The 16,167-nt window shown below is 43.5% G+C and overlaps 1 protein-coding gene across 1 annotated transcript in view; it reads right to left on the bottom strand.

Annotated features, from left to right (window-relative positions):
* Positions 1-13,498, bottom strand: part of RAB31 (RAB31, member RAS oncogene family) — a 109,032-nt gene extending 95,534 nt beyond the window's left edge. The window contains exon 1 of the mRNA XM_077809064.1: positions 13,368-13,498. Coding sequence (XP_077665190.1) covers positions 13,368-13,406 — 39 coding nt within the window. The 5' untranslated portion in view covers positions 13,407-13,498. The remainder of the gene's footprint in view (positions 1-13,367) is intronic.
* Between the last annotated feature and the right edge of the window lie 2,669 nt (positions 13,499-16,167).

The following is a 16,167-nucleotide window of genomic DNA, read 5'->3' as shown; positions in this document are numbered from 1 at the left end:
CCTTTAAAGGTCAGCCAGACAGGGAAGAACATTATTCCTATGAGCCCAACGGTAAGGTTAAGTGTGTTTTATATCCTCTCTATCATAGAGTTATTTGGGAAAAGTAAAAGACACAGATCCTATAGCATGATTGGACAAACCCCCACATGAGACTAGAGCAAACAGGAGTATCCTAAGAGCACCCAATGCCAGATGGTAAGGGGCTCCCTGGTATGTAACAGTAAGTTTTAGCTGGCCTGACTAGCTCAATGTACCTCACACACTGTTGTGATTTTATTTATTTAAAAGGTGTTTTGTAATATATCATTTGAAAACTAATAACACACTAGTCATTAATATCACTATGAAATGTATGTAAAAACACTGTATGCAAAATTATGGACACTCTTTGACACAGGCGCTGACTTTCTAAAGTGCCGGGGGGTGCTGCTCGACCCTTCTGAACACAAGGGGAACTGTGGGAAGGCACTGGAAGACTATCAGCATTCAGGTGACTTAGCCTGTGTTGTCACTGCAAAATGGTTGGGTTACCATCTGAGTGAAAGTGGAACCTAGGCTCTAACCCCAGACAGGCCAGCTAATCCAGGCTGAAAGCAGCGCTTAACTCAGGGGAAAGGTTTTTCTGTGCAGATAAAAGCGTGGCTAGTGGCAACACCCAAGTAAGAGTCCAGGCTACTGCAACCATGATTAGCCTATATAATTTATTTGTGGGTGTGTTTTGAGAGGTTGACAGAGAATACTTGATTAGGAAAGGTGGGAAGTGGGGAGCAAGATTTTCTATGCTTTAGACTGTAACAGAACTCAGAACTCAATAACTCATGACCCCCATGGCTGTTGCAATCCCATCCTAAGAAACACTGGGTTAAACAATAAAAAAATCAAGTATTTATAGTATACTCTTAGGAACTTGATTTGTTTTTTGCTTTGGTGGATTGGGTCAAACAGGGGAAAAAAGGATGCAGCATCTGTGGCTTCAGCAACATGTAACACTGAGAATCACAGGGCACCATGTAGCAAGGAGTTAAATATTAAACTTTATTAAGGAGACAGTTAAGCCATTATTTACAAAAGTTCAGCAGCAAAAAATGGATTTCTAAGGTATTTTTCATGCCTGGCTCTATTTTTGTATTATTTCATCTGCTAATTAGCACATAACATGTTATAAAACAACAAATTGTTATTTAAAGGCCTACAAGTGTTACCAATCAATTTGTTTCTACCTCTGTTTTCATCCTAGCTTAGTAGCAATTTGGGATTTATTTACTATAATACCTGACACTTTCCTACTACAGGAATTATAAAACAAGTTTCCAGAAGCCACTAAGGTTCTACATATAAAAAGGACACACAGGGTTTTCTAGATTTCCATTCTAACAGCACAGAGTTGCTAATTTTAGACCTATTCAGTCCGCAGCCTTTCTTCTGAAATTGTCTTATAATACCTTGTACCTTTGAGTCATTTGTTCCTCCTCCTGTACATCACTTACTGAGACCTTTGGGCCCATCTGAGGCACTGTTCCAGATAGAAGTCTGCACTGCCTTCTCCAGACCCTTAAACCATGCAGATGCTGTCACACACATTGTCTCAAGAGGGCACTTCATTTTCTTTTGAGTACCAAGCTTCCACAGACAAAACCCAAATCATCTTAAATAATGTATTTACTGGTATGTCACAGAATAGAGAGAACAATGAAAATTTAAATTAGTGAAATATTAAACTCATGGGAACGGACACAACGAAGTTACCAAAAGAAGCCCTAGTTGGTTTTTCTTTCATTCCCATGTGATTAAAGCACTCAAGGTTATCCTAGTCTAGTGCCTCCTTTGTGACCTCTTTCTGTCCATTTACCTAGGTACTTATATGGCCATTGTCATTGTAGAACCCAAGCTGTCAGAACAACGCTGAAGTGTAACATCCTCCCAGAATAAACATGTAGTATTCTTTGTAACAGTTATAGCATCTCTTTCGATTAGGGTGACCAGATGTCCTGATTTTACAGTCCCAATATTTAGGGCTTTTTCTTATATAGGCACCTACTTACTTACACACACACACACACACACTCTCTGTCCCGATTTTTCATACTTGCTGTCTCGTCACCCTCTTTAGATAATTCTCTTAATAAAGAGCCAGTTTAGTTTTAGAAACTTATGAGTCCTCTTGCGTTAGTACCCAGCATGTGGTACCTGAAGCCCATCTAGTAACCAAATCATTTGTAATTCCCCTCATCTTCGATGTAAAGGAGTCAGAAATCATAAGATAGTTAGCCATCTTGTCTGTCAAAATCATATAGTAGGCAGTCAATGAGTAGATGTTAGTTCATTAATACTGTCAAAGTATGTATTGAGAACCAGACTGTGGGCTCAAATGTATGAGATAGAGAAGAGAAGCACATAAGAAGCCTTGCCTTTGCATCCCAGCTCACAAGCCAGTCACAATGTGGCTGAAGCGTGGGGCCACTACTCCCTGCAAGGGCTGCCAGGAGCCTATAAGAAAAGGGTCCGTGTCTACTCACCCCCATAACACTGACCAGGGAGACAGGAGCGCACAATGTATCTGTTTTAATTATGGCAGAGCTGCCAGTGCCACTGAAGCATTAACTGTCGGGATGTCCTAAGGGGAATTCTGGGCGGTCAGATAAATTCCTCCTGGGAATCCCATAGCAGCATGCTCCCTTCACACTGTTCAGCTAGTAAAGGTCTTTGCCGTAAAGCCCTAATCCAGTTATGATTAAACAGACCCTTCTCTACAGTTAAAAATGAACAAAATTTTAACTTCTTTCTTCCCATTATTGGTTTAGCATTAACATGTCTAATTCCAGTGGGTTGTGCCCTTGTCGCAGGCTAACTGGGCAAACACATTAATTGCATACATTGCAATTATCTGGCCGCTTGATCACTAATAAGAATAGGCAACAACTTCTTGGAAGAAATTTTCATTAACATATAAATCATTTTTCACTCCTTTGTGTAGTGAATGCAGAAGTTTGAATAGGAAAATACACCCTTAAATGTACACCTATTAATTGATAAAATTTTAAAGGAGGAAAAAAATGTATCTAAACATTATGGCCATAAAGGTCCTGATTTCAACCAATCATGTGCACCTCAGGGCTTGCAAGCATGCAAACTTAAATGTAGTATAAAGAATCCTAATCTGTGCTTGAATGTGTATGTGTAAAGCAAGGGTTGCACACCGTATGCATGTATGTGTGCATGTCCAAGTTGCCCATTGGCAAGGTCCAAAGCACACACGCAACCCTTGCTTTGCACATGCACATACTGATACATTTGCACAAATTGGGTTTTACCTGCACATATCTGAGTTTGCACATATTCAAGCCCTGAGGTGTGCATGAACGTTTGAAAAGCTCGAGAGCACTGCTTAGATTCCATTTTAAGGAGAAAAACAACACAAAACACCCTATCAGTGAGGGTAGTTCTGCTTGATGTTAATGTTATGTCTTTTAATGTTATGTCTTTTTAGAGATCTGCTCTCTCTCTGTAAGCTGCCTTTTGGAGGTTTTTCTTTTTTTCTCCCTCCTCCCCAGCCCCAAACATGTAACTATGTTTTAAAGAAAAGAATTAAACCAGAACTGAATGATTGACAGGTCTTTCTACAATTATAAAGATATGTCCTTAGAAAAAAAATATTTTCCTTTCTGATTGCCCTTAAAGGAAAAAGTATTATTGAATGATAAGGATAAATCACACAAATCAAAAGCTCTTGATCTGTAAATGTGAAGAGTGGCTTTGGTTTTTCAGGTTTCAGAGTAACAGCCGTGTTAGTCTGTATTCGCAAAAAGAAAAGGAGTACTTGTGGCACCTTAGAGGCTAACCAATTTATTTGAGCATGAGCTTTCATGAGCTACAGCTCACTTCATCGGATGCATACTGTGGAAACTGCAGCAGACTTTATATACACACAGAGATCATGAAACAATACCTCCTCCCACCCCACTGTCCTGCTGGTAATAGCTTATCTAAAGTGATCATCAAGTTGGGCCATTTCCAGCACAAATCCAGGTTTTCTCACCCTCCACCCCCCCACACACAAACTCACTCTCCTGCTGGTACCAGCTGGTACCAGCAGGAGAGTGAGTTTGTGTGTGGGGGGGGTGGTACCAGCAGGAGAGTGAGTTTGTGTGTGGGGGGGGTGGTACCAGCAGGAGGGTGAGTTTGTGTGGGGGGAGGTGGAGGGTGAGAAAACCTGGATTTGTGCTGGAAATGGCCCAACTTGATGATCACTTTAGATAAGCTATTAACAGCAGGACAGTGGGGTGGGAGGAGGTATTGTTTCATGATCTCTGTGTGTATATAAAGTCTGCTGCAGTTTCCACGGTATGCATCCGATGAAGTGAGCTGTAGCTCACGAAAGCTCATGCTCAAATAAATTGGTTAGTCTCTAAGGTGCCACAAGTACTCCTTTTCTTTTTGGTTTTTCAGTCAGTCATCTGGTGACCATCTTGACATAATGGTCAAGAGAATTTACAGGATAATTTCTTACAGGGAATGCTTCAGTTTGCTCCATTAAATTTTCCTGAGCATGAGTTTCCTTAGCAAAGCCATAGGTGACATGCAAGTGGTGTCTAGAAACTGGAGTTTACTATTTATTCCAATTCCTCCTTTTGGTGGAAAGATGGAATTTAATTGTTTCTAAATTACTAAGAAAGAAAAGCAACAAACCCTGAGAAGATGGAAAGGTACAACAGCAAAAACACACAAGCACTTTGCAATAATCTGGAAACCAAAATGTAGTAATATGATTTAACATGCAGAATAACCACAACTTGCATACAATTTATTCATTATAACCCCATCACATGGCAGGCCCTCAGCTAGTAAACTAGTAAAATCAAGAGCTCAGAAATGCATGTTATGCACTGAGCATCACACAGTTCTGTGAACAACAAACTGCTGTACAAAGGAATCCCTTTTCTAGTCTGGTTACTGGTAAGTTGTGAAAAATCTTGTGGGCCCACTTCTGCCTTCTGTTATGATGGTGCAAACCTACAGCTTGTCCACACTTACAGAATTACAGGTGCAGCCGTACCACTGTAAAGCTTAGTGAGGACGTTATCTACACCAAACGGAGAGCTTCTCCCATCGGCGTAGGTACTCCACCTCCCCGAGAGGCTCTGTCTACACCAAGAGTTAGGTCAGTATAAATAACTGCACACTCAGGGGGGTGGATTTTCCACATCCGTGTGTGACGTAGTTATAATCGACATAAGTCTGTAGTTGTAGACCAGGGGTGTGTTCAGTCAGGTTGCACAGGTGTAACTGAGAGCAGAATGTGGCCTCTGTTTATTTTTTCCTTGAAGGGTGTTTCAGGTCATAATGTAATTGAGTCATTTTACTAAATAATTCCTCCCAAAACTTTGGGAAGAAATGAATAATAATAATAAGTGTTGGAACCTGTTCAGAAAAGCATTTAAGACAGAAAATTCTGGATTCTGAAGCATTCTGGGTTTATCATATTCATTGTTCAATGTCCAACACTACACTGACATGAAAATTTGAATCTGACCCTTTATAAAAATGTTTCATCAGGCTTATTAAAAAGGAGCCGGGGCCACGGCACAGGGGAACTGGGAAAAGTGGCCAGAGCAGGAAGTAGGAGGGAGCCTGGGGCGGAGTATGGACGGGGCTACACCTGGCTGGTGGTAAGGCACAGGCTTCCCCAGCCTATGAGACCCGCCACCCATGGATGAGTGAACAAAAGGTAGTGATGAATCACTGACTGGAAAATAGCCTGTCGGTGATTCAGTCTCTCTTGTTCACTCATCTTGCTATTCAGTAAATAAATAAAAAACCTAATGAAATCTACATTTAGCTAATAGACATAATCTTGGAATCCTTTCACTTCCACTCTTGTCTTCTGCACCCATCCGTTACATTTTGTTCCTCTTTATGCCACAAACCTACAATTGATTATGTGTGGATGGACCTCTGCACCCATCTGGAGCCCCATTGACTTCGTTGGGATCCCATGTCAGCATAAAGATCCGCCTCCATAGAGCCAATTGCGGGACTGGGTCCTCAGATTGTAAACTCTTTCCGGCAAGGACTCTTTTATTTAATGTTTGTACAGTGCCTTGCACAATGGGGCCCCAATCCTGACAAAGACCTCTGAGCTACCGTTGTACAACCTAGGGTTGCCAGGTGTCTGGTTTTCAAGTGGAACATCCAGTTGAAAAGGGAAACTGGCAGCGTCCGGTCAGCTGTGTCTGACTAAAAGCGTCTGGGAAAAGCAGCAGCTGCTGCTGGAGCCTGGAGGAGCGGCTCTGCTCTTCCCACCCCCAGCCTGACAGAGAGAACTGGCTGACTCCCAGACCGGGCTCCAAAGTAGATACTGGCGCTGTCCGGGGCGGGGGGGGGGAACCAGGTAACCTGTCTGCCCCCCACTGCCCTTCTGTGCCCCGATTTCCCAACCCTGGCCCCTTGCTTCAGGGATGGACTCCCCCACCCCACTGTGCCCCGATTTCCCCAGCCCCTCACTCCAGGAACCAACCTCCCTGTCCCGCTGTGTCTCGATTTCCCCAGCCCCTCACTCCAGGAACCAACCTCCCTGTCCTGCTGTGTCTCGATTTCCCAAGCCCTTCACTCCAGGAACCAACCTCCCTGCCGCGATGTGTCTCAATTTCCCCAGCCCCTCATTCCAGGAACCAACCTCCCTGTCCCGCTGTGTCTCGATTTCCCAAGCCCTTCACTCCAGGAACCAACCTCCCTATCATGCTGTGCTCCGATTTCCCCAGCCCCTCACTCCAGGAACGAACCTGCCTGCCCCGCTGTGTCTCGATTTCCCAAGCCCCTCACTCCAGAAACCAACCTCCCTGCCCCGCTGTGTCTCGATTTCCCCAGCCCCTCACTCCAGGAACCTCCCTGTCCCGCTGTGCTCTGATTTCCCCTCCCCAACCTCCCCACCCTGTTGTGCCCTGATTTCCCCACACTGGCCTCTTGCTCCAGGGATGGATTTCCCCTCCCCTCCCCCCCGTGCCCCATTTCCCCACCCCGGCCCCTCACTCCACGGACGGCAACCCTATAACATAACAGTTTTTGGAGGCAGATCAGAGTTAATATGTTCAGTTGTTTTTTAAACACTAGTATAATTTAAAGATATTCAGAGAGACACTTTCAATGTAATGGCTAAGTTAAAAGGTACATTAATTGTTTCAAGTTTTTACAGAAAGATTTTGCTACAGAAAAATGGCTCCACATTCGATTGCAGCCCAGGCCCTATTTTTTCCCTTAGTTTATCATGTCATCGCGTTTGGAATGCCAGAGAGATTTTATCCTTACTAAAATTACAACGTGTTCCAGATTACCTAAATTATCAAAGAATTCTGACCACTTTTTTATAGTCTGCATATGTGTACACTGGAAGTTGATACACCTGTACAGTACTGTACATGCAACACATGCCCAAACATAACAACGTAAAAACTTGGTAAATAAAGAAAGCAGAGGAGCAGGTAGGTTACAGCAGATGAAAACTAATAAGCAACCTCCTGAAGCCCCACCAGGGCAAGCTAACAGTTTCCCTAAAATGCAACCAAAAGTCAAGGAGCACAGCCTCAGTCCAAAGGCTAGAAATCTTGTTAGTAGTTGCCACACAGCAGTTACATCAGAACTTGGCAAGAAGCTATACCTCAATCCTACAGGCTGCAGAAAGAAGAGTAGAGATCCAAAGTACAAGCATTCACGATTTATTCAGCACCTGTGCAGAACGGCCTCTATATTGTTTAGATTTCTCTGCACAGAACTAGGTAACTCAAGCAAATCTCTGAGGACTGGTGAATAGGAGGAAGTGAACATGAAGTGCTTATAGGGGCAAAGACAGGGCATGACCATGGCATACATGCTTAAGTGCAACCTAGTATTTGCAAAATATGTGTGCCAAGGCTATTTTATATTATTCATACTGCTATCCAGGAGTAATAGTGTACTCAGCTGTAACACCTCTACTTAGAAGAAAGCAAGAGAAGAGGTGGGCATGGGGCCATGCACATTGAAATGTCCCCAAGAGTTCTAAGAAAACAGGATAATTCACAGCTAGCTGCTCAATACCTTGCAACATTAGTGAGGTGCAATGTCCTTGACAGCCCACCAGCAAGAACAACCTGCTTCCCCTCAAATTATTTCTCCTCACTGAATCATGAGGAACAAAGCACCACTCCATGGCTGGAAGTTGAGGCTAGACAAATTCAGATTGGAAATCAGGCATACATTTTTTAACCGTGAGGGTAATTAACCACTGGAACAATTACCAAGCATCATGGTGGATTCTCCATCACTGGCAATTTTTAAATCGAGATTGGATGTTTCTCTAAAAGATCTGCTCCAGGAACTATTTTGGGAAGTTCTATGGCCTGTGCTGCACAGCAGGTCAGACTAGATAATCATAATGGCCCCTTCTGGACAGGAATCTATGCTCAACAAGGAAGGATACCAGCAGCTCAGAGCCTAATCCTAAAATTAACCTATGTATAAAATTAACCTATGTACAAATTTGGGTTAGATTAGGACAGGTTTGCCCTGTGGTTCCCTTTCATCACTCTTCTGTTCATTTCTCATGTTTCTCACTCCATTAGACACCACATGGGGGCCCATCCTCCAGTAGCATGTAGTCTTAAAACGTTGTCTAAAGCAGTGGTTTTCAATCTTTTTGGGCTCAGGACCAACTTGTAAATGTTTATGGCCTGTTGCAACCCAGTAAATTGTGTGGGGTGGATGCCCTGCCTGGGGTGGTTTCATTTGGGTCCTGCCTCCGGGCTGGGGGGGGGAGGTAGGATGAGTCCTCTCTGGCACTCACCCCACAGTGGCAGCTCCTGCAGCTACTATGCAGGAGGGCTGGCTGGGCTTGGCTCTCGGCTCTGGGCATTGCAACCTTTGGGATTGCAGCGCTGCTCATGTTTGGCCCTTGCCCCTTGACTGGACCAAAGTTATGAGAATGGAGTTGTGACCTGGTTCATGGAGTTGCAGAGCCACTCACTCAAATTTGGCCCACCTGGATTCCTGTTACCATGTTGGCTGGGCCAAAGCTGAGTGGCACTGGGATCCCAGAGGTTGCTGTGCCTGGAGCAGGGAGGTGAGCCCAGCCAGCTCTGTGGGACAGAAGCTGCTACGTGACCCTTTGAAACATTCTGGCAACCCAGTTTTGGGTACCACCCACAGGTTGAGAAACCCTGGTCTAAAGGTTTCTCATAAAAGGAGGGAGATTTCTCCTGTCACCTTACAGTACTGCACTGCACACGTTCCTGAGCTTCATGGGGTGGAGACTGCAAGAAATCAAGCCTTTTCCTTCTACCCAGGTGTTTTAAAAACAATGAGCTACTCGCTTTTGATGAGTAAATGGTGAAACATAGCCTGGATCCCCAAATCTGAGTTTCAGTACATTCACATCAAGAACGTTGGGCCAGATTCTCTCCTGTGCCAAGATGCGCTCAGTGCAGGAGGACTGGGACATCAAGGAACCAGTTACGGGTCTCCATTTCTCGTACAGTGGCTCCAGCCCCAGCTATGGAATGCTGCTGTAGTTCACAATAGCTGGCTGTTGTCCCTAAAAGATCTATCTGGCTTTAAGATTAAACTTGATAAGTTTATGGAGGAGATGGTATGATGGGATAACATGGTTTTGGTAATTAAATATTCATGGTAAATAGGCCCAATGGCCTGTGATGGGATATTAGATGGGGTGCGATCTGAGTTACCCAGGAAAGAATTTTCTGTAGTATCTGGCTGATGAATCTTGCCCATATGCTCAGGGTTTAGCTGATCGCCATATTTGGGGTTGGGAAGGAATTTTCCTCCAGGGCAGATTGGAAGAGGCCCTGGAGGTTTTTCGCCGTCCTCTGTAGCATGGGGCACGGGTCACTTGCTGGAAGATTCTCTGCTCCTTGAAGTCTTTAAACCACAATTTGAGGACTTCAATAGCACAGACATAGCTGAGAGGTTTTTTGCAGGAGTGGTGGGTGAAATTCTGTGGCCTGCGTTATGCAGGAGATCAGACTAGATGATCATAATGGTCCTTTCTGACCTAAATATCTATGGATCTATGAATCTAATGGTCAGCTGAGGCTGGTGGATGGCTCTGGTCTCTCCCACAACACACACCTTCTACACTGGGGTGGAAAGTTTGCAAATTGTGCAGGAGCTGGTTTTGCTCTGTACCAGCTGAAAGTTCCCAAAAGGGAATTGTCAGCTGGACAGCTACAGACAGATTTCAGATGCGTTGCGCTGTCTAGGTTTGTACGCTGTAATGGTTTGGGATAGGACAAGAGAGGTCTTCCTCTGTAGTCTGATTGAGAAATGTAATCTAGAGCTATTTTCACAAATGGAGAAGGAAGATGGGTTCGAAATCTGACTTGAAGCTCCCAGGATCTCAGTTTCTTGCAATTCCTTGCTTAAGGATTTGCCTGTTTTATAGGATTTAGGTGCCTCAGATTTTATTGATTACCAGATTTTATTATGGCCTACTGGATACATTGCTGCTGGACCCTCCCATTTCATAACGCGTATGAAACCAGATCCTAGGAACTATTAAAAAGATAACTCTGAGGTTCCTTTTGTCAGGCTCTATTTTGGAATGGCATCCTTCAGAGAGCTCTTTTAAGTAAACCAAAAGATTAATGGATGAACTTGTTCTCACTGGCAGGCACTCAACTGGCCAATTCTGGAAATCTGTCTCTGCAGTTAGCCAGTGGATCTGTCAGATGAAGCCTTTTGAAGTCTTGGAAAAATTGACTGCCAGCTTCCATGGTAAGTGAGATGACTATGATCAGCAGTGAATGGTTTTGTAGAACTAAAGTGTACTAAGACTCAGGAGGGAACCTCCTCTCAGTAACTACAAGGCTGATGTAACTGTAGTTCTTCATGTTTTCTTAAATGTTTCCTCTGCTACCCTAAGTTTTTTGTGAATGTATTGAATAGTTTTGAATTCACAGCACATGTAGTTGTTCTGTATGATCTTCTCCTTGCTTTAGAACAAACAAAACAACAACAAAAATCCTACAGAACTCTTACATTTAATGTTACAAAATAGCAATAAATTTACTGCAAGAGGAATGTCATTTCGTAAGACTGCTTCTGCCTCTATAAACACCAAGATTACAGGATTTGCTGTTTGTGGGGGGAAAGAAGCATCTGCTTGTTCTAACACAGACTTCTCAAGTTTGAGTGAACTGCGTTTACTTTTGCATCTATACAATTTTAAAGATGAATGCGGAGATTTTCATTGGGGACGGAAGAATGTTTATTGGCAACTACTTTGGGCAAAACTCTTCAGTACCTACTTTCTACTGGTGTGAATGCCAACACCAAGGCACTAAAGAATTTGGCCAGCGAGTGTTTTTTAAAGTGGCAACGGATTTATATTGCATTAAAATAGTTCACTGTACATATCTAAGTTTATAAAGCTATTCTCGGTTTCATGGGGATATGATATAAAATCTTTGTATCCATACATATGACATGTTCTGTTTTTAAAACTTACATGAAACGCTATTACAGAGACTCTCAAAAGCTCTGAATTTTTGCATGCTGTGCTTATCTAACATTCATAGAGTAATTTCATCAGCACATTTTAATGCAAAGTTATTTTTGTGAATGGCAGAGAGTAGATCAAAATCACAAACCTAAGCACATTATTGTTTCAAATGCAGAAAGAGAAGAAGCAAAAAGAAATTACTATTATACAGAATGAAACTTCTGTTATGAGTTCATTAGACCAAGTTTTAGTAACTCCACTGAAGTCATGCACACATCAAACACCACGAAAAATCTTGTTTAGGGGTATCTGAAACGAGCGATGACATGGGGTAACAATAATGCCTTCTCTACACTACAATGATTTTGAAAAATCTTGTTAACCCTTGTTAACATTGGTTCAGTTAGACAAATGGTAATAATTACAGGCCATTTGTCAAAAGTTTCTCTAGTGTAAGCAAGACTTAAGTTAGAAGAGACATTCTTCTGTAAGAATTCTTTATCTATCCTAGTTTGTTGCAACAGAAGCTCTAAGAGCAACCCAGGAGTGTGTTGTGAAAGTAAATCAGATGTTGTTAGGTGCCCCGTGTCCCACAAGAATCGTTTAGATTAGGTAGACAGTATCTGGCAAGTATTAAGGACTGGGTAATCAAGAGGTTCAAAGGAACACTGTCAAAAGTAACAGATTCCAGCAAAATTTTAAGTTTTGCTTTTATATATGAGATTCACTTTTAAAATTTAAATGGAAATAATAGTTTGGATTTAAAACTTCTCCTTCACTGTTTCCTGCCCAAACATTGCAGCCTTGGCTAGTAGTTAAGAATCAGAAAGTGAAAATCACTAGAAACAAATATTAACATGGACTAATGATCATTTTCCTTGTTCAAGGTAAGTGAAAGACAAAAGGTAAACAAAAAGCAGTTAAATTCTTTCACTTCAAATGATCTATGAAAATTTATGATGACAGAGAGAGAGAGAGAGAGAGAGAGAGAGAGAGAGAGGTTAACCTTCATGGCTCTATAAACAGCATCTCATTTCAACAGCCAAGTTTATCTCCTTTTGGAAAGAAAAATCCCACCCAGGAACCTGGTATGTTGTATACCAAGTTTCAGTCTGAAGGAATTTACCACAGCCAGGTAATAAAACCCTCAAAAAGGGAGAGACAAGCACTTTTTCAGCTGAGTGGGATCTATTATTTAGCTGGTATGATCTCTGTGTACCACAAAGCTTCCTTCCACTTAATCCACTAGCACCCTGGAGCTGTGCATTGAACTCTGGAGCATTAAAAGTTCAATAATTAACACACCCACACCCCAACCCATGTCTGGAGAGACACTTAGCGCGGGGCAGTGGCTGGCAAAGGTCCATACAGCGGTCCATGGGTTTGGGGGTGTGCGGCAGGCCCTTGTCCCAGCTGGAAATGGTGTCTTCCAGGAAACAGAACATTCAGTGCCCCACCTGGCGCAGAAGGGAACTGAAGGGGGTGAGGGAGCCGCGGAGCGAGACCACAGACAATCTGGAGGAAAAAATGCCCAGCTGCCCACATCCTTAGCACAACAACCTCCCCGCAAATGCCTTTCCCCGGGGCACAGCCCAAGAGCGGAAGCGGGCGGGCCCAAGCAGCTCCCTCTATCGCGGGCTCAGCCAAGCCAGGCACAAAGAAGAGCCAGGGACAAAGAAAGTCCGTTTGCAAGGAACTCGGCGCAAACTTCCCGGGGAGCCTCCCAGGGCGGCGGGCAGCCTGGTCTCCCTCTCTCTCTCTCTCTCGTGAGCCTGTACTGCGGGGAGCCCCCCCGGCGGCGTCTGCCCTGTGGCAAGCGGGGTCTGCCCCAGCCGAGCCCCTCCACCCTCCCGGCGCACGCCGCGGCGCTGCTACTCACTCCGAGCAGACACACTTTCAGTTCTCGTATCGCCATCATCTGCTCGGGGAGAAGCCGCTTCGCATTGTCCGGCGGGGTCACTCCCCGGCCGGCTCTCCCCTGCAGGGAACGGAAAAGCAGCTGCAGCACTTTCCGGGCAGCCCCCACAGCCTGAGCCGCCGCCGGTCACATGAGCAGAGTCCCAGCTCCTCCTCGTCCTTTTTGGTGCTTCCCCCCAGCCCAAGCCAGCACACGCACAAATCTCTCCGCTTCGGCAGATTGGAGGAGCGGCGGTTTCTCTCTTTGGGACTCTGCTGCTGTGCTCCCTGCGGGCACCAGGACACCGCCCCCTCCGGCAATGGCAGCTCGGATTTGCGGGGCCAGGCATGCCCTCGCCTGGTCCCCAGCCATTGTGCACCGCGCGGGTTCGACCAGCCAGGGGGCTGTCGCAAAATGCGAGGGTGAAGTCGGGGGAGAGGTGCAAAAATGATGGGGGAGAGCCTACAAATGCATGCAGCAAAATCGTCCTGGAGTTAGAAGCTATAAAAAGTGCTTGAGTAATAAGAAAAGGAGGACTTGAGGCACCTTAGAGACTAACCAATTTATGTGAGCATGAGCTTTCGTGAGCTACAGCTCACTTCACGATGAAGTGAGCTGTAGCTCAGGAGAGCTTATGCTCAGATAAATTGGTTAGTCTCTAAGGTGCCACAAGTCCTCCTTTTCTTTTTGCGAATACAGACTAACACGGCTGCTACTCTGAAACCTGCTTGAGTAGTAAATCCCAAATACAGGAGTCTCCCTGGACAGTCACTGAGACTTGGCTGGCAGATCTGCAAATGACAAGGCATTCAGATTAGGGACAACAGGAGTGGGCGAGATGTAAGAATGGAATAAAATATGTTTTATATCACTGGGAGGGGAAAGCTTTTTGTGTGTTTGTTTTTTGCACAACGAAACTTTTGTAGAGGAGAGATTTTTGTTCTGTTACCTTCTCCTCTCCTGTCTCTTGTTTCACCAAGGGTTCTCAACCAGTAATGCCCCATAGGTTCCAGCACAGCAAACAGTTAGATGGATGGTTCATTTTAAGATAACTTTTGCATTTTGCAAAAGAAATGACAATGTAATTAATATAATCTACGTTTTGGCCCCATTCCTTCTTGGGATTCCCTTAAGAACATAAGAATGGCCATACTGGGTCAGACCAAAGGTCCATCTAGCCCAGTATCTTGTCTTCTGACAGTGGCCAATGCCAGATGCTTCAGAGAGAAGGAACAGAACAGGCAATCATCCAGTGATCCATCCCCTGTCGCCCATTTCCAGCTTCTGGCAAAGAGAGGCTAGGGACACCATTCCTGCCCATCCTGTCTCATAACCATTGATGGACCTATCCTCCATGAACTTATCTAGTTCTTTCTTGAACCCTGTTATAGTCTTGGCCTTCACAATGTCCTCTGGCAAAGAGTTCCACATGTTATGCATTGTATGAAGAAATACTTCCTTTTGTTTGTTTTAAACCTGCTGCCTATTAATTTCATTTGGTGATTCCTAGTTCTTGTGTTATGAGAAGGAATAAATAACACTTCCTTCTTTACTTTCTCCCCATAAGTCATGATTTTATAGACCTCTGTCATATCCTTTCCTTTTCTAAAAGTGGCTCTTTTAGCATAAACTGTTCCTCAGAAACAGTAATCTACTGTTACTAAAACAATCAGTAGGAATAACCTTAGGGGTATTGTATAAATATTTACTGCCATGAGAATAATAATCAGTAAGAATTACTGCAAAGAATTACAAATGTGCTTAACTGTACACATTCTGGGCTGGTCTACCTGCAGAAGCTGCACCATTTAACTTAAATTGCTTTTTTAAATTGGTTTAGTTAAATCTGTGCAAACTCCTGAGTGGACACACAAATCAGTTTAAACCTCTGAATTTCACTTGGTATAAAATGGTGAACATTTTCACATTTAAAAACAATGCCACCACTTTCACACAACCCTGGTAATATCTAACTGATTATTTTTGCTAAGTGATCATCATCAGTTCTATCCTTGACTATCTGTTTTGACAATAATAATGCAACACTAAAGATTACATTAAAATATATCAAAATCAAGCCAATCTACATAGGGACAAAAAGAGAGAGAAAAAAAAAACTACACATACAGACCCATGCTTAAGGATTAAGAACAGCTAATGACATTCCCTCTTCCAGGAACTGGCATAACCTCTGTGTTTGTCTGCATGCAAGGAGCTGTGGTCAGGAAAAATTTTTGAGGAATTTGTCATGTTTCAGTGTTTTTAAATTCTGGGGAAGCTGAAGGAAAACAAGTCTTACAACCCTAAAGGTTTACTTTTTCCTTTTGTGGCAGCTTACTTTGATTAATAATTACAAGATTTCCAGTGTTTTAAAATAATGTCTTGCCTTGCTTCTTTATACACTACTGTATTTTGCTTTTTGCACATTACATGAAAAAGCAAATCAGTTTTTCAGAGGTATTTCTTAAGCATTTAAAATAATCTTCTTTCTCCTTCTGAAATCCTTTACTCAGTTTCCATAGACTAGTAAGGTCCAATTCTCTTTTCATTTACCTGGTTTTAGACCAGTATAATTCCACTGATTTCATCCGAGGAATTCCTGATTTACACAGGAGTGAGAGAACTAGGGCCTTGGAGTTGGACTCAAGCCACAAGGTTTTGATCTGGCTCCAGATGTGAGGGCATGGGGGGATATTTGGGTTTGGAAGGTTGATTCAGGCCAATCTCTTGTGTCTATATTCAATATAGTGCTAGCTATTGGGGGAGGGTAGCACTGATTAAG

The sequence above is a fragment of the Eretmochelys imbricata genome, chromosome 2, assembly GCF_965152235.1.
Source record: "Eretmochelys imbricata isolate rEreImb1 chromosome 2, rEreImb1.hap1, whole genome shotgun sequence".
In the NCBI taxonomy this organism is placed as follows: domain Eukaryota; kingdom Metazoa; phylum Chordata; order Testudines; family Cheloniidae; genus Eretmochelys; species Eretmochelys imbricata.
The sequence above is the reverse complement of the archived record's forward strand: the minus strand, read 5'-3'. Positions and strand labels throughout refer to the sequence as shown.